Source organism: Schistocerca nitens, chromosome 1, assembly GCF_023898315.1.
Source record: "Schistocerca nitens isolate TAMUIC-IGC-003100 chromosome 1, iqSchNite1.1, whole genome shotgun sequence".
NCBI lineage: Eukaryota > Metazoa > Arthropoda > Insecta > Orthoptera > Acrididae > Schistocerca > Schistocerca nitens.
In genome coordinates, this window is record NC_064614.1 from 434,136,983 (window position 1) to 434,161,469 (window position 24,487).

At 44.0% G+C, this 24,487-nt stretch overlaps 1 protein-coding gene across 1 annotated transcript in view; it reads left to right on the top strand.

The window, feature by feature from the left end:
• LOC126252411 (sodium channel protein Nach-like) overlaps positions 1 to 24,487 on the top strand; it is a 197,728-nt gene that overhangs the window by 147,109 nt on the left and 26,132 nt on the right. Inside the window, 1 exon segment of the mRNA XM_049953336.1 lies at positions 17,260 to 17,526. Coding sequence (XP_049809293.1) covers positions 17,260 to 17,526 — 267 coding nt within the window.

A 24,487-nucleotide genomic window follows, 5' to 3' on the forward strand; every position in this document is an offset into this window, starting at 1 on the left:
TCGCGGTACACTCGTGAAATGGTCGTAAGGGAAAATTCCCACTTCATCGCTGCCTTTGGAGATGCTGTGTTCTATTTCTCGTGCGCCGAATATAACAGCACGCTCAAACTCACTTAAATCTTGATAACCTGCCGTTGTAGCAGCAGTAACCGATCTAACAACTGCGTCAGACACTTATTGTCTTATATTGGCGTTGCCGACAGCAGCGCCGTATACTGCCTGTTTGCATATGTCTGCATCTGAGTACGCATGCCTATACCTGTTTCTTTGTCGCTTCAGTGTTTAACACATGTTATTGCTAAACAATTTTCAGACTTATTAATAATAACAGGAAACTCTTGTCTTTTATCAGGATGAAGAACGTTCTACTGAGCGCAAAATACCAGCAATAATTATATAGGCATGTGAGCTGTACTTTTCGCTTTGGTTACACAAAAGTTCAGAAACTACGAGAGCAGCTAATTTTTATTAGTTATAAAATGCAATCTACATTTTTTAAGGATATAAAGTACAAAATGGACTAACACTTGACGATGTGTGGTTCTAATTATGTGTGATACAAACGAACAAAGAACAAAGGGAACTCGTTGGCTTCCAGTAGCTCTCTCTGATCTTACCAATGCTACCAATACTGCCGATAATCCTAGCATTCACTACATCATTTATGTACTGTACGAAAACTACCGAACTGTAGTTCTGGTCGGCTGGTCCCGGCGGAGGTTCGAGTCTCCCTCGGGCATGGTGTGAGTGTTTGTCCGTAGGATAATTTAGGTTACGTAGTGTGTAAGCTTAAGGACTGATTACCTTAGCAGTTAAGTCCCATAAGATTTCACACACATTTGAACATTTTTTGTAGTTCTGGTATAGCGCAACTGTACTCACCACTATACAGTCACCAGCATTGTGAAGCCTAATGCAGGATTGGCTCAGGTGACTGTTAACATAGGGGGGTTATGTAGGGATTTTACTAAAGAGGATCAGGTAGTGATTGTGGGTGGGGCTGGTAATAGTATTGATAGGGATGGGGAGTATGACATAGATGGTGACCTGGAAAAGATAGCCACTCAGACTGGCAACACGAATGTGCATTTCGTGGAACTGTTTCAGCGTCACGATCGGCCTCATCTTAATACAGCCGTCAGGCGTAATAACATGAGACTTGGGGGTGCGCTGATGACAGAAGGCATGAGTCACATTTCAGTGGTGTCGGTGGAGTCTATCAGCAGGACGGGTTTCACTAGACATGGCCTGCACCTCAACAGGTATGGAAAGGGGAGGCTGGCAAAGTTTATAGGTGACAGCATAGGTGGGGGTGGTGGGATCACTCATGGGAAAATACCTGTACTAGTGGGTGTTAGAGCTGCACCTTTTTTAGATTGAAGTCAGCTCATAGGTATTCCTGCTTAAGGGAAGTCTCTCTAACAAAGAAACCACTTTCGAAAAAGCTTAGATATCCGAATAATGCGGGAATTAGTATATTTCATCAAACTGCTTATAGATGTTGACTCTGAAATTATTGGTATATCTGAACACTTCTTAGATAAGGAGATAATTCAGAGGCTTCCTTTGCCAAGATACAGGTTGGCTGGCAGCTTTTCTAGGAGCTCTTTGCGGTGTGGGGGAGTACTCATGTATGTGAAAAACGGTATCCCATTTGAGTCAATTGATGTTTCAAAGTACTGCGCTGAAAAGGTGTTTGAATGTTGTGCAGGTGTGGCTAAATTTAGTGGAGTTAAACTTCTAACTGTTGTTTATAGATCCCCAGACTCCGATTTCACAACATTTTTGCTAAAGCTAGAGGAGGTTCTTGGTTCACTTTATAGGAAATACAAAAAGTGAGTTATATGTGGTGACTTCAATATTAATTGTATAAGTGATTGTGCAAGGAAAAGGATGCTGGTAGACCTCCTTAATTCATATAATCTTATGCAAACCGTATTCTTTCCAACTAGAGTGCAAGGGAACAGTAAAACAACCATAGACAATATTTTTGTTCATTCCTCATTACTAGAAGGGCATTCTGTTAGCAAAAAAATGAATGGCCTTTCAGATCATGATGCACAAGTTTTAACACTAAAAGATTTTTGTGCTGCAACACATGTTAAATATAGTTATCAACTTTTTAGGAAAGCTGATACAGTTGCTGTAGAGACCTTTGTAAACCTTATCAAGGAACAAGAGTGGCAAGATGTTTATAGTGCTGTCCTCAAGACTTTTCTCGTGCTCTTTGAAAGTTGCTTTGCGTTAGAACGTTCAAAACAGGGTACTAGCACAAACAGGCAGCCTGGGTGGCTGACTAGAGGGATAAGAATATCCTGTAGAACAAAATGGAAATTATATCAAAACGTTAGAAACAGACAAAATATAAATGCGGCAGCCCATTATAAACAGTACTGTAAGGTTGAAAGGTCTCTGTTGGATTCCTTTCATGTTAATTTCTTAAATCTGTTGTCATTTACGGCATAAATTCCTCTTCTAAATTTACTGTGGTGTTTCTGACTATCTGGGAGGAGACTGAGCAGTGAAACGTGTTACTTTTACACATAAACAAGAACGATCTGTCACACTACTACACTTTAAAACACAGTTTATATGTAATTCATGTCACACGGTCTCATATGGAACCTACATCCGCTTTCTTTTATATACTGTATATGATAAGATACTGTCATCCCCTTTCCCTTCTGTGTGAGAGGATGAATCAGCAAATGTATTTCTAGTTGCATGCTTGATGGTAGCAGGCAAGCCTGTCTGCTAGAGAACAGCAGGACCAACGTCGGAACAGGTAGCTACGCTTTCTAGAAGCAAAGAGGTTTCTATTCTTAGTATTGTCCTGTCCGTCCCTTGTCATGTTGGTATAGGGAGCTGCCTCTCTGGTCACTTCCGTTTGTATTTGTGAAGCACGCTCGGTAGGATCCCAGCGTCTGAAGTGGTAAGATCTCCGGCTAAGCGCGTGTCTGCTAAGTCCGTAGGACAATGGATTTCTTAAGTTCAGCCTAACTGAAAATTTAATCACCTTTATTTCAGGTTTAGCTCTAAAATATCTAATGTTATCTTAAATTGCAACGCAGTGTATTTAGAGTGTGAAGTTCAGAATATCTTCCAGTAGTTGCTTTGTCACTACTTTGTGAGTAAAGTGGAACCACGTGTTGATCAGTAACTCTAACTAAGATCATCAATCTTAAATGTGAATGTGCGTGAGATTATAACGTCTCGTCTTGACAATATTTTTCAATATAGCAACTTTTCTTTATGTTCAACCCACGTGGGACGTACGTTGTGAGACCAGTACCACGTGCTTATACAATTGTTGGACCGATCAGGTTAATAGTAAGACGATAGTAACCAGTTCGAGGTTTTTCTTTTGTAAATTGCTTTTCGATCTAATTTATTTTAATTATCAAAATTATTGTGGAGTTACTCTTTGTGTAAACCAAGTTGACCACGTGAAGCATGTGGTGTAATCATCAAAGTAGCCCTCAGCTATTCTTTTCGGGAAGATTTCACAGAGAGTTAGTATGAATTTAGTATACCAGTGTGTGGTAATTACATGACGGACGGGATTGCGCTACCAACGTAACTTCTTTGGGTGAAAATTGAACCGGTTGGTTGTGGTTAATTTCCTCTTGCATATGTTTCAACGTTCTTTGTGTTTTATTTTATGAATGCAGTGTTGTATGCAGTCTCCCAATCATGGCTCCATATTTGATGTGTTCCGTAAGATTACAAACTCACATTTTCACAATCCTAAATAAGGCACCAGTTTAGTTATGAATCAAGTTTAGTATGCTGAAATTTCAATGATCAATGTTAAAATAAATTTCCAAATACAAACTGATTTATTTCTTTTTATTTAAATTCTCTTTTATATATCACCGGTTGTCGTATGACGATTAAAAGATTATAATTAATGTTAGTCTGGTTAGGAATTTGGTAAGCTAGACTGGATACCTGGTGAAACAGTTGCTCAGTAATGCAAGGATAACTTCCCCAGACAGCTCACAGCTTTTAACCCACTTTTATGGTCTTGAATAGCAGAATCGCTTACACCTCAAAATAATGCAACGACATTACAAGGTGCTTAAAAAAGTTATTAGGAAGGCAAAAAGTATGTGGTATGCAGATAGAATAGCTAAGTCTCAGGATAAAATTAAAACTATATGGTCAGTCGTAAAGGAAGTGGCTGGTCTGCAGATAGGTCGAGGATATAGAATCAGTGCGTAGTGGGAATGTCCGTGTTACTGATAAGTCGCATATATGTACAGTATTTAATAATCACTTTCTGAATATAGCAGGTGAACTAAATAGAAACCTAGTCCCAACAGGGAATCATATAGCGCTCTTAGAAAAAAGTATTCCGAGACTGTTACCTGAAATGCTCCTCCATGATACTGACAAGAGGGAGATTGAGTTAATAATGAAATCACTAAAGACCAAGAACTCTCATGGATATGACGGGGTATCTAGCAGAATACTGAAGTATTGTTCTATGTATGTTAGCCCAGTACTTAGCCATATCTGTAACTTTTCCTTTAGAAGTGGTCGGTTTCCTGACCGATTAAAGTACTCGGTAGTGAAGCCACTTTATAATAAGGGAGACAGGGATAATGTTGACAATTATAGACCTATTTCTATGCCATCGGTGTTTGCTAAAGTTATCGAGAAGGTTGTATATACAAGGTTACTGGAGCATTTAAATTCACATAATTTGCTGTCAAATGTACAGTTTGGTTTTAGAAATGGTGTAACAACTGAAAATGCTACATTCTCTTTTCTCTGTGAAGTTTTGGACGGAGAAAATAAAAGGTTGCGAACTCTAGGTGTTTTCTTTGATTTAACGAAGGCTTTTGACTGTGTTGACCACAAAATATTACTGCAGAAGTTGGACCATTATGGAGTAAGGGGAGTAGCTTACAATTGGTTCGCCTCTTACTTTAAGAACAGAAAGCAGAAGGCAAATTCTCCGCAATATTGAGAGTGGTAGTGATGTTCAATCCCAATGGGGCACTTTTAAGTGGGGCGTTCCCTAAGGATCGGTGCTGGCGCCGCTGCTGTTTCTTATTTATATAAATGATATAAATGATATGCCTTCTAGTATTACAGGTTATTCAAAAATATTTCGGTTTGCTGATGACACCAGCTTGGTAGTGAAGGATCTTGTGTGTAATATTGAAACATTATCAAATAATGTAGTTCATGAAATAAGTTCGTGGCTTGTGGAAAATAATTTGATGCTAAATCACAGTAAGATTCAGTTTTTACAGTTTCTAACTAACAATTCAACAAGAATTAATATTTTGATCAGACAGAATGGGCATATTATAAGCGAGACGGAACGGTTCAAGTTCCTAGGCGTTCGGATAGATAGTAAGCTGTTGTGGAAAGCCCATGTTCAGGATCATGTTCAGAAACTTAATGCTGCTTTATTTACCATTAGAACAGTATCTGAAATAAGTGACAGTTCAACCCGAAAAGTAGTCTACTTCGCATATTTTCATACGCTTATGTCATATATTATTTTTTGGGGTAATTCTTCTGATTCAAAAAGGGTATTTTTGGCTCAAAAACGGGCTGTTCGAGCTATATGTGGTGTAAGTTCGAGAACCTCTTGTCGACCCCTATTCAATAGTCTGGGAATTCTGACATTGCCCTCACAGTATATATTTTCTTTAATGTCGTTTGTTGTTAGCAATATTAGCTTATTCCCAAGAGTTAGCAGCTTTCACTCAGTTAATACTAGGCAGAAATCAAATCTGCATGTGGAATGCAGTTCCTTGACTCTTTTGCAGAAAGGAGTGCACTGTTCTGCTGCATCCATTTTCAATAAGCTACCACAAGAACTCAAAAATCTTAGCAGTAGCCCAAACGCTTTTAAGTCTAAACTGAAGAGTTTCCTCACGGCTCACTCCTTCTATTCTGTCAAGGAGCTCCTGGAAGAGCTGAAAACAAATTCCATTGTTAAATTGTTGATTTTCTTTAAACTTACGAATTGTCGCCTGAATACGTTTTTTGTATTTCATTTTATCTGTTTCTACTATCATGTTACAATTTCATGTATTGACTCGTTCCATGACCATGGAGACTTCTCCTTAATTTGGTCCGACGGAACAATAAATAAATAAATAAACATGAAGGCGCACTTGTGGCATGCTTGGCTTACTCGGAGTTAATGTCACAATGACGTCTCACTCGATGCCAGGATAGCAGATGACAACATTGGTGACACCTCATTGATTTTCCCAAATTCGTTGTTCGTGTAGTTGTAGTATGACATTTTGAGGCAACAGCACATTAAATATTTGTCACAAACACGTCACCCTTGGTACGATTTCTTATAATTAAATGTCAGTTAATGACACATCGGTGATAAAAGCCTTCGGAAGATCCTAAAATGAATGGTAATACTGTTAATACTTGTGTATAGTAAGGAACACTGGCAAGGGGACTGTACGAACTTCTCCTCTCAGATTTGATTCATATTGGCAGGGTGTGTAGTGGACCTCAACACAAAAACGGGAAGACGCAACTTTCAACCGTTTTCGAGAAAATCGATTTTGAAAACTGTAGCTTTGCTTATTTTCCTTCTAGGGTGGCTAGTACCCAAGCAGTACGCAACCAGTCGGGTAAACGCTTAGCTTCGTAAGTGCAAGGTCTCTGGATCGAGTTTCGCTTCTGGTGGGCTTTTTTTTTTCATGCAGTTCTAATAACAAGTTTATGACCGTGCAGATGTACAATACTTAATCGTTCATTTATTATTTTCGTGGTCTTTGTCCTAAAATAAAGGGAAAAGCTGTTTTATTGGGATTGGAAATAAAAAAAGGATACATGAGAACTTTCAATCGAATTGGTATAGTCGTTTTATTTATATTATTGTATCCATGTTTGTCACAAGTGTGATATGTAACGTATGGACCAGTTCAGGAATCAGGTTGATACTCATCGTAGTAACATGGATAACAATAATTACTGAGACAAACAGTACATGTAATGGACGCTGAATTTTTGCAGCTGCATGGATTTTTCAATACCGTATTGTAAAACAAACTTGGCTTCATTTCATAGACGGTCCTCTGTCGTCAAAACAGTTTCGCAGCGTACCACGCACATCGAAGCATATTACCGGGTATTGATGCAGATAGCTCTCAAAGAAAAGTAGTATCAGCAGCGAGATTCGATCTCGAAACCTCGCACTTGTGAAACTAAAGGCTTACTAGCTCCGCTTCCGACTCCTTATAGACGTACGACCATACAAAATATAAGGACGCCTACAATTTTCAAACTCGATTTTCGCGAAAACCGTTGAGATTTGTGTCTTCTTTTTAGATGCGCTGAAGTCCCTGTCGTGCACTACACACCCTGTCAGTATAAATAAAATCGACGAGGAGAAGTTCGTACCCTACCCTTCTGAGTTATGGGGCCGGGGGAAGTAGGTTCGTGTCGTGTTGTATGCTTTTTGTTTTCATTGTTGCGTTTGCAACAGATTCTAAGACTTTTCTTGTAAATTAAGTACGAGTATCTTCTGCGGTATTCACTGTTACTTGACTTCTTAAGAGAGCACTCAATAAGAAATGACTTCTTCGATTTTGTGACTTAAAAAACAAAGGATGAAACTGTTGTGGGCGAAACGACCAACAATCACATTCATATTCTTCCTTCTCACAAATGTTTGTTTATATACGAATATGTTGCAATTTCCTAGGGAGTGGTTAGGCTGGAACCTAAGAGGACAGCTTAAATTGCTGCGACATTTATATTTTTTCTTGTCACAAATATTTAACTGTTTCTTTCTGTAAATATGTCACACTGAGGTAAGAAAGAGGCTGGTGCCGGTGTCACGCCCGGCTCACTCGAAATGTGTACTGGACCCTTACATGTCATTTTGACGTCAGTTCCGGGCAAACCGAGCGTGTCGTTAAAGCTACCCCTATCGTCGCACTGTGTAGTTAACCGCCATGTTTCCTTAAACGCGTGATGGGGCAACGCGCACGTTGGGGCGCACTCGGCGAGTGCTCGCCCGTGGGAAGGCCCGTGAAGCCGAGCCTCGCGTTAAATGATTGGTGGGGAGCGAGTGCTACTCGTGAGCCTTTGGCATGCGGTTTCTGTATTCTTATCTTTCGATAACGGCATTATGTTAATTTCTGCCACAGGTAGTAATGGCGCTACCAGCAGTATCACAACACGTTACTCATGCATTGAAAAGTTCCTTTGTCTCGTTTCTGAAGATGCTGTGGTGTTGTTTATGGACTCCGTTCCTCTTGCACCTAGAATCCGACACACTCCTACATCTCTGTGGCACATGAGCCAAATTATGTGACGTATTTCACCGTTGATTCACAAGGAAACGTTTTTAGGCGCACCTTAATCTATTATTGATATCGCTACACTTAATAAAGGTCGGCAGGGTCGTTTTTTCACCGCGATACAGGAATAAAAATTCATTGTTCTGAAGCCGATGCGAAATACGGTGTAGTAATGTAATACTCGTGAGAAAGCTTCCAGCATGCGTTCACTCGTCTGGGACACAAACATCGCACCGCAATCGGTCCCTTCCAGCTTGCACACACAATCTCCAAAAATAGCGTTTAAGTTCAAAGACACACACTTATATAACATTCAGAGTTTTCACAAAAAAGTGGTTTATTAGCTTTAATCAATACTGTCAAAGTCCGTCTCTTCCATCGAACACCACCTCCAAGCAGCAATTAACTGCAGTATTTGATAGAAAACCAATTCTAGTCAATCCAGAACACATGCATTAAAGTAAAATACTCCCCTACGAAATAGGAAATGACAAATCATAATTCCGTGCCCCTGCATAGTTCCGCACTCGCAAAGTCTTTTAAGCGTTTCTTCCGAACGGAGTATTTTTATCACTTGAAATACGCAACACTTTTAAACATCATCCTTGTCCCAACAGAGCTGCGACATGGCCCTTAAAACGAGGACAGCCGCAGCCCGACTCCACGACATCAAAATTGTTGAATAAAAGTGGGTAGAACGTAGGCGTCTCATTGGTTATATGCTGCTTCCGCTATTAGCATTCGTCTGGAAATTTCTATCCCTACCACGAAATCTCACAAGTTTATTTCGAACTTAGAATGTGATGAAAAAGCCTCCCTCTGTTGATTATAGACAACAGCCATGCTTCATATCAGGATAGGAGCAGTAGAATGCAATGGTCGGCGGTTGTGTGCGTTGCTAAAACCTACAGAACCAAAACTAAGAAGGAAGAAGTGTATGAAACACTTTTTGTGGTGTATACAACGAGGAATTATCCAGGAAAGTTTGTCATTAAATCCATTTAATGGCGGTCCAATTCACTAACGCTGTTCCTTTTACGTATTTGCGAGATGCTTTCCTCCATTTGAACTGACTGATGTCAAGCAAGTTACAGAATACATGTGTGTCTTCCGAAGAGGAACATCAAGTCATGCTTGCGGAAAGAGAACAACATATCCTTTCTCATGTCGTACGTCAACTGTTGCTCGAAACTACATTGTTCAAGAATAGGTTTTGCGCTGCCATCGTGGACTGCATATTTTGTGAGTTTTTATGTAAAACCTCTTTCGAACTCATATTTTCCAACAGAAGGTCGCTTTGTACAGTCAACTGTGTCATGAAGGTAAAACTAAAGCTGCATTAGTAGAGCACAGTGAGTTTTCTATAGTGAATGAGGCGATGCGGCTTGTGTACGCTTTTCCAACTGGATTGTTTTTATTTTCATATAATTTGTGGATACTAATGTTAATAACAAATGTTAAAGTGATTAAAGTTTGCAGATGCATCAACGGATTTAACGTTCTTTTGCTTCTCTATGTATAGGATGTGACGGGTATAAGTGCAGATATTTCTGTTGGTGACTGAGGATTAACGTCAGTATGTAAGTCATTTGCGACTAATAATTATAGCTATTACCAGTCGTCTTCCCCCATGAACCATGGACCTTGCCGTTGGTGGGGAGGCTTGCGTGCCTCAGCGATACAGATGGCCGTACCGTAGGTGCAACCACAACGGAGGGGTATCTGTTGAGAGGCCAGACAAACACGTGGTTCCTGAAGAGGGGGCAGCAGCCTTTTCAATAGTTGCAGGGGCAACAGTCTGGATGATTGACTGATCTGGCCTTGTAACATTAACCAAAACGGCCTTGGTGTGCTGGTACTGCGAACGGCTGAAAGCAATGGGAAACTACAGCCGTAATTTTTCCCGAGGGCATGCCGCTTTACTGTATGGTTAAATGATGATGGCGTCCTCTTGGGTAAAATAATCCGGAGGTAAAATAGTCCCCCATTCGGATCTCCGGGCGGGGACTACTCAAGAGGACGTCGTTATCAGGAGAAAGAAAACTGGCATTCTACGGATCGGAGCGTGGAATGTCAGATCCCTTAATGGGGCAGGTAGGTTAGAAAATTTAAAAAGGGAAATGGATAGGTTAAAGTTAGATATAGTGGGAATTAGTGAAGTTCGGTGGCAGGAGGAACAAGACTTTTGGTCAGGTGATTACAGGGTTATAAATACAAAATCAAATAGGGGTAATGCAGGAGTAGGTTCAATAATTAATAAAAAAATAGGAGTGCGGGTTAGCTACTACAAACAGCATAGTGAACGCATTATTGTGGCCAAGATAGACACAAAGCCCATGCCTACTACAGTAGTACAAGTTTATATGCCAACTAGCTCTGCAGATGACGAAGAAATTGATGAAATGTATGACGAGATAAAAGAAATTATTCAGGTAGTGAAGGGAGACGAAAATTTAATAGTCATGGGTGACTGGAATTCGTCAGTAGGAAAAGGGAGAGAAGGAACCATAGTAGGTGAATATGGATTGGGGGAAGAAATGAAAGAGGAAGCCGCCTTGTAGCATTTTGCACAGAGCATGACTTAATCATAGCTAACACTTGGTTCAAGAATCATAAAAGAAGGTTGTATACATGGTAGAATCCTGGAGATACTAAAAGGTATCAGATAGATTATATAATGGTAAGACAGAGATTTAGGAACCAGGTTTTAAATTGTAAGACATTTCCAGGGGCAGATGTGGATTCTGACCACAATCTATTGGTTATGAACTGCAGATTGAAACTGAAGAAACTGCAAAAAGGTGGGAATTTAAGGAGATGGGACCTGGATAAACTGAAAGAACCAGAGGTTGTAGAGAGTTTCAGGGAGAGCATAAGGGAACAATTGACAAGAATGGGGGAAAGAAATACAGTAGAAGAAGAATGGGTAGCTCTGAGGGATGAAGTAGTGAAGGAAGCAGAGGATCAAGTAGGTAAAAAGACGAGGGCTAATAGAAATCCTTGGATAACAGAAGAAATATTGAATTTAATTGATGAAAGGAGAGAATATAAAAATGCAGTAAATGAAGCAGGCAAAAAGGAATAGAAACGTCTCAAAAATGAGATCGACAGGAAGTGCAAAATGGCTAAGCAGGGATGGCTAGAGGACAAATGTAAGGATGTAGAGGCTTGTCTCACTAGGGGTAAGATAGATACTGCCTACAGGAAAATTAAAGAGACCTTTGCAGAGAAGAGAACCACTTGTATGAATATCAAGAACTCAGATGGCAACCCAGTTCTAAGCAAAGAAGGGAAGGCAGAAAGGTGGAAGGAGTTGGTTGGTTGGTTTGGGGAAGGAGACCAGACAGCGAGGTCATCGGTCTCATCGGATTAGGGAAGGACGGGGAAGGAAGTCGGCCGTGCCCTTTTAAAGGAACCATCCCCCGGTGGAAGGAGTATATAGAGCGTTTATACAAGGGTGATGTACTTGAGGACAATATTATGGAAATGGAAGAGGATGTAGATGAAGATGAAATGGGAGATAAGATACTGCGTGAAGAGTTTGACAGAGCACTGAAAGACCTGAGTCGAAACAATGCCCCAGGAGTAGACAACATTCCATTAGAACTACTGATGGCCTTGGGAGAGCCAGTCATGACAAAACTCTACCATCTGGTGAGCAAGATGTATGAGACAGGCGAAATACACACAGACTTCAAGAAGAATATAATAATTCCAATCCCAAAGAAAGCAGGTGTTGACAGATGTGAAAATTACCGAAGTATCAGTTTAATAAGTCACAGCTGCAAAATACTAACGCGAATTCTTTACAGACGATTGGAAAAACTAGTAGAAGCCAACCTCGGGGAAGATAAGTTTGGAATCCATAGAAACACTGGAACACGTGAGGCAATACTGACCTTACGACTTATCTTAGAAGAAAGATTAAGGAAAGGCAAACCTACGTTTCTAGCATTTGTAGACTTAGAGAAAGCTTTTGACAACGTTAACTGGAATACTCTCTTTCAAATTCTGAAGGTGGCAGGGGTAAATTACAAGGAGCGAAAGGCTATTTACAATTTGTACAGAAACCAGATGGCAATTATAAGAGTCGAGGGGCATGAAAGGGAAGCAGTGGTTGGGAAAGGAGTAAGACAGGGTTGTAGCCTCTCCGCGATGTTATTCAATCTGTATATTGAGCAAGCAGTAAAGGAAACAAAAGAAAAATTCGGAGCAGGTATTAAAATTCATGGAGAAGAAGTCAAAACTTTGAGGTTCGCCGATGACATTGTAATTCTATCAGAGACAGCAAAGGACTTGGAAGAGCTGTTGAACGGAATGGACAGTGTCTTGAAAGGAGGATATAAGATGAACATCAACAAAAGCAAAACGAGGATAATGGAATGTAGTCAAATTAAATCGGGTGATGCTGAGGGGATTAGATTAGGAAATGAGACACTTAAAGTAGTAAAGGAGTTTTGCTATTTAGGGAGTAAAATAACTGATGATGGTCGAAGTAGAGAGGATATAAAATATAGATTGGCAATGGCAAGGAAATCGTTTCTGAAGAAGAGAAATTTGTTAACATCTAGTATAGATTTAAGTGTCAGGAAGTCGTTTCTGAAAGTACACGCCTGGAAATGGAAAAAAGAACACATTGACACCGGTGTGTTAGACCCACCATTCTTGCTCCGGACACTGCGAGAGGGCTGTACAAGCAATGATCACACGCACGGCACAGCGGACACACCAGGAACCGCGGTGTTGGCCGTCGAATGGCGCTAGCTGCGCAGCATTTGTGCACCGCCGCCGTCAGTGTCAGCCAGTTTGCCGTGGCGTACGGAGCTCCATCGCAGTCTTTAACACTGGTAGCATGCCGCGACAGCGTGGACGTGAACCGTATGTGCAGTTGACGGACTTTGAGCGAGGGCGTATAGTGGGCATGCGGGAGGCCGGGTGGACGTACCGCCGAATTGCTCAACACGTGGGGCGTGAGGTCTCCACAGTACATCGATGTTGTCGCCAGTGGTCGGCGGAAGGTGCACGTGCCCGTCGACCTGCGACCGGACCGCAGCGACGCACGGATGCACGCCAAGACCGTAGGATCCTACGCAGTGCCGTAGGGGACCGCACCGCCACTTCCCAGCAAATTAGGGACACTGTTGCTCCTGGGGTATCGGCGAGGACCATTCGCAACCGTCTCCATGAAGCTGGGCTACGGTCCCGCACACCGTTAGGCCGTCTTCCGCTCACGCCCCAACATCGTGCAGCCCGCCTCCAGTGGTGTCGCGACAGGCGTGAATGGAGGGACGAATGGAGACGTGTCGTCTTCAGCGATGAGAGTCGCTTCTGCCTTGGTGCCAATGATGGTCGTATGCGTGTTTGGCGCCGTGCAGGTGAGCGCCACAATCAGGACTGTATACGACCGAGGCACAAAGGCCAACACCCGGCATCATGGTGTGGGGAGCGATCTCCTACACTGGCCGTACACCACTGGTGATCGTCGAGGGGACACTGAATAGTGCACGGTACATCCAAACCGTCATCGAACCCATCGTTCTACCATTCCTAGACCGGCAAGGGAACTTGCTGTTCCAACAGGACAATGCACGTCCGCATGTATCCCGTGCCACCCAACGTGCTCTAGAAGGTGTAAGTCAACTATCCTGGCCAGCAAGATCTCCGGATCTGTCCCCCATTGAGCATGTTTGGGACTGGATGAAGCGTCGTCTCACGCGGTCTGCACGTCCAGCACGAACGCTGGTCCAACTGAGGCGCCAGGTGGAAATGGCATGGCAAGCCGTTCCACAGGACTACATCCAGCATCTCTACGATCGTCTCCATGGGAGAATAGCAGCCTGCATTGCTGCGAAAGGTGGATATACACTGTACTAGTGCCGACATTGTGCATGCTCTGTTGCCTGTGTCTATGTGCCTGTGGTTCTGTCAGTGTGATCATGTGATGTATCTGACCCCAGGAATGTGTCAATAAAGTTTCCCCTTCCTGGGACAATGAATTCACGATGTTCTTATTTCAATTTCCAGGAGTATATTTGTATAGAGTGTAGCCATGTATGGAAGTGAGACATGGACGATTACCAGTTTGGACAAGAAGAGAATAGAAGCTTTCGAAATGTGGTGCTACAGAAGAATGCTGAAGATAAGGTGGGTAGATCACGTAACTAATGAGGAGGTATTGAATAGGATTGGGGAGAAGAGAAGTTTGTGGCACAACTTGACTAGAAGAAGGGATCGGTTGGTAGGACATGTTTTGAGGCATCAATGGATCACAAATTTAGCATTGGAGGGCAGCGTGGAGGGTAAAAATCGTAGAGGGAGACCAAGAGATCAATACGCTAAGCAGATTCAGAAGGATGTAGGTTGCAGTAGGTACTGGGAGATGAAGAAGCTTGCACAGGATAGAGTAGCATGGAGAGCTGCATCAAACTAGTCTGAGGACTCAAGACCACAACAACAACAACAACAACAACAACATTACCAGTCGTACGTTTTTAGGTTGAGTAGACTCTCCAAGTACATGTGGCAATAACAAGCCGTTAGTGCTTATTTTCCCCTGTGCATCAGGTCAAATACTGGAGTGTCAACGCGTGGAAGCAAAACGGTTAGTTTATACTGACGTGTGTAGTCCACTTAGTGGTGAAGCTACGACCGTGCAGAAAACGTCAGGTGGTAAGTTATGTGACGTGTTTGTGGGAAGACTGTTTGACGCAGAGAAGAAACAATCAACACACCGATGTGTGTACATACTAAGGTACCACATGTAAAAATATCTGCGCTTATACCCGTTACACCCTGTATACGCGTACCACAATTAATAGCGAAAACTGACATGAGTGAAACTATGATAACACGAGTGAAAACGTTCCAGTAGACATGCGTCCACAAATGAGGCAATTGCGAGGTGACCGTAATTGTTTGGGTACGAGCCATCACTGACTTCAGTATGAACTATAGTCATAATTGACACAAACTTATCTAAATTGTGAACTTTTTGATGAAGTCACCATCTAACTAGGCTCAAGTAGCACAAGGAATAGAGTGCTACTTAACACATTACATGTTACAATTTATTGTACACTTATGCCTGTTACAGGAGGTTTCCGAAATGTCGGTTTCACATTTGTAGACAATGCTATACTTGTCTCCGCAGTGAGTTTCGAGTTACGAATTCTTTGGGAACCCTCGGACTTCCGGCCGCCACCCAGATCATCTCGTAAATCTTGAGAAGGCGGTACGATTTGTTACTCCAGTTCATCATCTTATAAGCGGGATTGCTGCAGTCTTCACTTTCGAGATGATCCCACAATGAAAAAATCTAGACGTTAGGTGATCGGAGGCCAGGGTGCAGGGCCCGCTCAGCTTACTCACCTTGTTTTGCTGGTGCGTCATCATGCGTAATCCCCAACTCCGGGCTATGGTTGAAATTTGAACTCGATTGTGCGGGGACTCGATGGAGAGGTTAACATTTCAAATACATTAGTTCTAAGTAGGCCGCTGTCAGTGTCAGCTCGCAATCACACATTCGCAACTGTCTTGCATATGGCTCGATTGTGAAGCCATGTTTACTGGAAAGTTTTGCTTCTATTATCGTATATACAAATTAAATATGGCTGAAGTTTAGGCTCTTTCCACTCAGCGCCGGCAAAACTGGAAGACGTACCGAGGTAGCCACAAACCGAAGTCAACTACAGTAATTTTACATAGGAAGTGCTCATTTTCATTGACTTCTTATCTTTAGTATCATTATTTACCTTTGTTCTATATTCAAATTAAACTATATGGTTCCAATGACATTTCCAAGTCTCAAAACACCTATGATATATATGCAGACTGAAGTGACAAATGAAAATTTCTACCAAGGCCAGGATTCGATCCTGGATCTCTTGCTCACTGGGCAGAAGCAGTAACTACTACGCTAGCCTGGCACAGTGGCTTTGAATAACTGCCCGAACTTCCCTAGCAAGCCGTTCTCCTCAATCCAAATTCCCACTCACACCTCTGCCCACTCGGTATTCCCCATAAACTCGAACAGCATTGCAGAGGTTGAACGTTCTGTATTGCCTTTCGCGGGCAAGCGATCTATCGGATGCGCTGTCCAAGCAAAAGTCATAACCCTCCCTCACAGCTGTACTTCCACTAGTACCTCATCTCCTGCATTCCAGATTTCACAGACGTTCTCGTGCGCTCCTTGCAGGACTCGCACTCCTGGAAGAAAGGATATTGCGGGGACATGGCTTAGCCACAACCTGAATGGCTGTTTGAAGAATGAGTTCCCAGTCTGCAGCAGAGTGTACGCTGAACTGCAACTTCCTGACCGATAAGAAATGTGTGCCAGACTGGCACTCGAAACTGGGACCTCTGCCTGTGACGGGAAAGTAGTCTATCGACTGGGCTAGAGCCCGGTCTGGCATAAAGTTTTCATGTGCCAGAAAGTTCCCGATGAGCGTACACTCCGCTGCAGACTGAAAAATCTCAATTTGGAAACTCTCCCAGGTTGTGGATAAGCCCTCTCCACAGTATCCTTTCTTCCAGGAGCGCAAGCCTTGCAGATTTCGTAGGAGAATTTCTGTGAAGTTTGGAAAATAGGAGACGAGGTGCTGCCGCAAGTATAGCTGTGAGAGCAGGTGGTGAGTCGTGTTTGAATAGCTCAGTTGTTAGAGCGTTTACCCACGAAAGGCAATGGTTTCAGTTTCGAGTCCCTCTCTGGCGCACAGTATTAATTTCCCAGGAAATTTTGTTTCTGAAATTGTTTTGTTTAACTTTCTTTAGACAGATTGGAGGGTAAATAAGTAAATACTTCGATCTGTGTCCGTTTTTGCTGTCACACTGCATAACCATATGTTTTACTTAAGTTAGTGGTCATGTACACGGACCTCAAAATTATTTTATCGAAAAGGAGAGATGTGCAGACTAAATTTAGATGTGGCACAGAATGTGAGAAGAGTGAGTGTGGCTCCAGGACGTGACGTACGGCGTGGAGGTGTCGTGGCGGGAGGCGCAGGTGCCGGGCCTGCTGCAGACGCTGGCGGCGTGGGCGGCGGAGGGCGCGGCGGAGGGCGCGGGCGACGAGGCGCGCCAGCTGGTGGCGCCCGCGCTCGCCGCGCTCGTCAACCTCTGCCAGCGCAACCTGCCCGCCGTGGTCGCGCTCATGCGCGCCGTCGACACGCGAGCCTTCCTCTGCACGCTCCTCTCCCGCAAGGACCCCTCGCCCGCCACCAAGCTGCAGGTCAGACCCTCCGTAATGGCTGAAGAATCTACGTCGTCAGCACTGTTATGTTACTTATCAATAATCACTCTAACTGAACGCCATACACAGCAAGGAACTGCTCAGAAAATTTTGAGAGGCTGAAAGAATCAGTAAGCTGTTGCAAATAAATATTTATTTGAAACTTTGACCTAGGTTTCGACAGTTTTAAAATTCAAGAATGAAATTTCCACTCTGCAGTGGAGTGTGCGCTATTATGAAACTTCCTGGCAGATTAAAACTGCGTGCCGGACCGAGGTTCGAACTCGGGACCTTTGTCGTTGGGAGACAAGTACTCACCAACTTTTCTTTCTTTAATTTTTACCCCTAGGGAGAGGCAGTGGGAAGGAAACATTATACATTTATGTAATTCTTTTGTTTTTTATTATTTTTTATTTAATTTTGATGTCCCAGGGAAAAAAATCACTTATGAAAAAGAAGGGACAGGAATACAGGGCCGAAGTGACACCCTTGTCACTTCACTGGGAGTAATAGCCTATCGTTTTGTATTTAGAGGGACGTTGCGTGATTTAGCGTTGTTCTAGTAGATAATGCCAATAGTCCATGCTCGATATTACGGTCCGCGAGAGCACGCAGTGAGATGCGTGTCCTCCAGTCCAGCAGATTGCCGATGTTTTCTGTAAGGGGAAAAAGACAGCGTCTGGGAAAAATAAAGCGTCCGTCATGATCGTGGAGTCATCGGTGCGTCGGAGGAGAGCCATGATGCCTTGCGTCAGTCGCCAAACTCCTTTGCCTTACCACACTGCAGAAAATGTTCGTCGGTGTCCTGTATGCCACATATCAGGCAAAGCGTGGAATCTTACCTTGTGAATATCGTAATATCGTCAGCGGGTGACTGTCTTGAGGTTGATTAATGTATACCAAGACGATCTCGCTGTCGTGACGAGGAGAGGTGCATTGACAGCTCACCAAACCTGTCGCCAATCCCTCGTTGGGCATTTAAGTTCGACAACATTGCTGCCATGACGACGCCTGAAGTATCGATATATCTCACGGGTAGTGGGGACCCTTGCAGAAGGTATCTGTAACTGAACATAACTAAAATCAACAAAGAATCGCGCGACGTGAGAAAAAGAAGGCTATATGATGCCCGCCGCCGCCGGCGGTTCAAAGGACGGGGGAAGAAGCACGTCCAGGATAGCTGAGGTGATGGCGTGTTGCTGTTGCTTCCATGCCCGTAGTGTCGCTCGCAGGTATAGAGCTGAGCCTTGTTCTGCACATTTGTGAGATTAAGTCCTCCAGAATAGTTTGGGAGAGTTGAAGTCTCTTATTTGACCTTAAACAACATCCCTTGTCTGACATAGTATTCAAAGGCCGCCATTAACCTGTCAGCAATACCGTGTGGCATTGGCAGTACCTATGCCAGGTGCGGCAATCGCGAGGCCAGATGAACATTAGTGTATTCCACCCTTCGGAGCAGGTCGTGGGTTCGGAGGGAATATTGTTACGTATGTGCAGTCGGACGTGCTGGAGCAGACGTTGGTAGCTCGTCGTCGCTGATTGCCGTAGCGATCGGGTGAACAATACTCCTAAGCATCGCAAGATATCCACAGTCGTAAACGGACTGCGCAGAGCGTCCGGCCCCCGTCCGATGTGCATAATTTTTGTTTTATTCATGTTGACCCTGCTACTCGCCGCTACTGCATACGTAGTAAGAAGAGCAACCACTTTACGTACTTCGTTCTCCGACCGGACGAGTATCGTCAAATCGTCGGCATATGCACGGCACGTGAAGGAACTCGCACGGATTCGGACGCTTGTAAGAGCAAGGAGCGCCGCGAAGGAGGGGCATGAGGACGGTAATAAAATCCTGAGGTATCGCCATGCGACGCATGGTCGAGTCAAGGATATCATGGCTGATCCTGTCAAAGGCACAATCAAAATCCGCTGATACGAACGCTGTTCACATTCGACGAGCGTCCGCCAGGGAGATGATGTCACGGTATTCACCTAGGACAGAATGGATGTTGCTCCGAACCTCTAAACAAGCCTGGTCTGGTGGTAATGTCTTGGATATTACAGTCTTGAACCTTGCCGCCAACATTCGTGCAAAGATCTTATAATCAGTATTGAGCATCGTGAACGGTTGAAATTGATGGGCGCTGACACTCTCTGCCGATTTCGATACTGGTATAAGTAACCCTGCCATGAATTGCGACGGACGTCCGTGTCAGGGCTCAATAACTCATTATACACCAGCACCCATTGGGACATCATTAAATCTGCATATTCGCGACAAAATTCGAGTATCAACCCATCTGGGCCAGGGGAGTTATGCACCGCATCCTTCATTAGTGCCCTCCGTATGTCCTCTACCGTTAGGAGTTCCAATAACGCCTCTGCATCCGGACCATCCACCCCCGTTTGCATCTGTCGCAAAATTTCTACTTCTATCCGTTTGTCCGTCGGCGTTCCAGTGAAAAGGAGGCTTTAATGCTCCAGAAATCTAGCAGCAGTGTCCTGTTGTGACGTCAAGCGCCGATCTTCACCATCATGGAACCCTGTGATCAAGGATAGACGATTACGCGCATGTCCCCTGGACACATGATGCATGCAAATACGTTCTCCGTCGACGGTGTCCAAGCACCGAGCACGGACGAAAGTCCCTCGAATCGACGTATCTTTATCGATAAAATGCACGCCTGAATGCGATGGACTTCCGCTTCACGCCCTGGAGGATAGGTCACGGAGCACCATGTAGAAATAATGAAGTGTATCTCGGAGCCATCTCGCTTTTTCCTTGCCATACGTTACGAGAGATCTTCGTATCGCCCGTTTTGCACATTGCAGCCACCATGAAAGAACCGTACAGTGCATCGGCAGATGGCGAGTGCATGTCTGCCATGTTTCTTCGATCCGTTGGCTACATTCGGGATCCACCAAATAAGGATGAATTAAGTTTTCACGAACTACGGCTCCACCAGACCCGCTGCCGTGGAAGGGTTAACGTGCATAAATATGCAAGATGATCCGTAAACGCTGTGGGCTAACGTTCAGTAGGGAGCACGTGATCTCTTAACCTCTCAGAAACATAAATTAGATCCAGCCTGCTCGCCGAGTGGCTAGTATAAAAGCCGACCGTTGTGACCGAGTGGTTCTAAGCGCTTCAGTCTGAAACCGCGCTGCTCCTACGGTCGCAGGTTCGAATACTGCCTCGGGCGTGGATGTGTGTGATGTCCTTAGGTTAGTTAAGTTTAAGTAGTTCTACGTCTAGTGGACTGATGACCTCAGATGTTAAGTCCCATAGTGCTTAGAGCCATTTGAACCATTTTTTTGCTGGTATAAACGTGTAGCCCTCTCGGTGACCATGGATCTTTTCCCACGTGTCCATTAGTGCCATGTCTCGGCAGATCGTGCGCAATGCGTAGCAGGAGCTGAAATTAGGGGTTTGATTCTTCGGTATGAGAACACAGTTAAAATCCTCTCCTACCAAAATGTAGTCGTATGTCATGGAATAGGGGCACAGAACTGCGCACGCGCCCTTCGATTGTCAGATCTAGAGGGTGCATAGATGTTGACAATACGAATGCCGTTCACGGTCATCGCCAAATCCTGAGCCGAAGGGAGGTAATCGAGGTCACATACCGGAATCCCCGAACTAATATCACTGTACCACGTCCTACGTCTAGAGTCGGCGATAGATAAGTGTTGTAACCAAGCGCGTCGGGAAAGGCAGCATTGCAGGTTTCCTGCACCAGCAGAATATCAACGTCTGTGGCATGATGGCTCAGTGAGTTCGGTCAGACGGTTAGTTGCCCTCTGTAATAAAACGAACTGAGTTAAAGACTCAACGATGAATGTGAACAAGCGTCGTGGGATGTCCACCCCGAACAAATAGAACGAACATTAACAAACAAAATGAGATAAAAAAATGTTGGGAGAGCACTTGCCCACGAAAGGCAAAGGTCTCCAATTCGAGTCTCTGTCCTGCACAGTGTTAATCTGCCAATAAGTATCAATTTTAAAATTGTCTTCAGAAGCTGTAATGGATCCTAAAAATTACATTAATGGTTACAAAACTGTTTTAAACAGAACAAAATAACAACTGTAGCCAAACGATTGTACGATATATCTGATGCTGATAAAGTACATTGAATAAAGTCATAAGGCTCAGGTCATATTCGACATCTATCTTAAAAATACAAATAACTACAAGCCATGATATTGAATTGTGGCACTATAGCATTATAGGTGTGCAGATCAAATGGCAAGTGCAGTGGTACATTAACATAAAATTCTTCTAAACTTGATTTATGTATAACAGAGGAAAGTGGTGCCATCTGGATTACAGATCCCAAGTCATGACTTGTGATTATTTGTGCTTTTAAGATAGATATCAAATATGACAAGAGCCGTTTGGCTTTATTCAGTGTACTTAATCAGCATCTGATGTGAGTACCCTTATCATATGATCTTTTGGCTACAGTTGTTCTGCTTAAAATAATTCTGTAACCATTAATGTAATTTTAGAATACATCACAGCTTCTAAAGAAGACAATTTTAAAATTATCGAAACATAGGCCAAGTGCTCCAATAAATTTTTATTTGCAACTGGTTGGCTAATTTCGTTTCAACCTGTCCAACTTTACTGCCACGCAGCTGCTGAAATCGCAGTCATGTTTAAGATTCGTTCAGAAAATATTAACATTTTCTTATTTTGGTCGTTAAGCCAAAAATTGTTACGTGCAACTCTCCATTCGTGTAGCTTGTCAACTACCCACCAACCAGGGGTGGTGGACCTCTTCCCAGCCTCGCTGATGAAATTGGTGTTGTCCAAGTTACGAACATGATACTTACCATTGCCACAAGAACTCATGCTTAGGTAGGATGATCCAACAACATGCCATATTTGTGGAGTACCATTTCCTGTGCGATATATTTTAACCATAGTTTGTTCAAACTTACTTTAGGTTTGACACTTCGGCAGGAACAAGTACGGCGGGGAGCAGGGTTGCCATGTCCCCTTTAGAACACACACCCAATCTTACATTTCAGTGTACAGAGTTGGAATTGCCACCAGTGTGATCTCCAAGCCAGGTGTAATGTTTTCATTTTAGTTTTATTTGCGGAAGGAAATTTTTAAGACGATATACATGTAGTTACAAAAATGGACGTCCTGGCGACGTTGCTGACTTTTCAAAATGACAGAAACTTTATTGTTATTCAATTTATGTGACCACAACGTGCGAATACAATTTAAGAATACAACATACACTCCTGGAAATTGAAATAAGAACACTGTGAATTCATTGTCCCAGGAAGGGGAAACTTTATTGACACATTCCTGGGGTCAGATACATCACATGATCACACTGACAGAACCACAGGCACATAGACACAGGCAACAGAGCATGCACAATGTCGGCACTAGTACAGTGTATATCCACCTTTCGCAGCAATGCAGGCTGCTATTCTCCCATGGAGACGATCGTAGAGATGCTGGATGTAGTCCTGTGGAACGGCTTGCCATGCCATTTCCACCTGGCGCCTCAGGTGGACCAGCGTTCGTGCTGGACGTGCAGACCGCGTGAGACGACGCTTCATCCAGTCCCAAACATGCTCAATGGGGGACAGATCCGGAGATCTTGCTGGCCAGGGTAGTTGACTTACACCTTCTAGAGCACGTTGGGTGGCACGGGATACATGCGGACGTGCATTGTCCTGTTGGAACAGCAAGTTCCCTTGCCGGTCTAGGAATGGTAGAACGATGGGTTCGATGACGGTTTGGATGTACCGTGCACTATTCAGTGTCCCCTCGACGATCACCAGTGGTGTACGGCCAGTGTAGGAGATCGCTCCTCACACCATGATGCCGGGTGTTGGCCCTGTGTGCCTCGGTCGTATACAGTCCTGATTGTGGCGCTCACCTGCACGGCGCCAAACACGCATACGACCATCATTGGCACCAAGGCAGAAGCGACTCTCATCGCTGAAGACGACACGTCTCCATTCGTCCCTCCATTCACGCCTGTCGCGACACCACTGGAGGTGGGCTGCACGATGTTGGGGCGTGAGCGGAAGACGGCCTAACGGTGTGCGGGACCGTAGCCCAGCTTCATGGAGACGGTTGCGAATGGTCCTCGCCGATACCCCAGGAGCAACAGTGTCCCTAATTTGCTGGGAAGTGGCGGTGCGGTCCCCTACGGCACTGCGTAGGATCCTACGGTCTTGGCGTGCATCCGTGCGTCGCTGCGGTCCGGTCGCAGGTCGACGGGCACGTGCACCTTCCGCCGACCACTGGCGACAACATCGATGTACTGTGGAGACCTCACGCCCCACGTGTTGAGCAATTCGGCGGTACGTCCACCCGGCCTCCCGCATGCCCACTATACGCCCTCGCTCAAAGTCCGTCAACTGCACATACGTTTCACGTCCACGCTGTAGCGGCATGCTACCAGTGTTAAAGACTGCGATGGAGCTCCGTATGCCACGGCAAACTGGCTGACACTGACGGCGGCGGTGCACAAATGCTGCGCAGCTAGCGCCATTCGACGGCCAACACCGCGGTTCCTGGTGTGTCCGCTGTGCCGTGCGTGTGATCATTGCTTGTACAGCCCTCTCGCAGTGTCCGGAGCAAGTATGGTGGGTCTGACACACCGGTGTCAATGTGTTCTTTTTTCCATTTCCAGGAGTGTATTTTCCTTCCCTCCGAACTGGAACTCTGTCGGAGATCACTAACTCGAGACAATTGAGTTAAATTCATTGCATTCGTTGCAAAATGTAGAACGCTAGTTTTATAATCAATTCGTTATTACGTACTGAAATCAACCTTTTTAGTTACAACTCAACAAAAATTATACCTTCCTTTTCACCTTGGTAGGCGTCTGTGAACAACACAATTTAATATTATGTGACGTAGTCGGTGTAATAATTTAACAGTGAAAATTGACAGCATTGAATCGTTTTTCGGTCTTCACGCAAT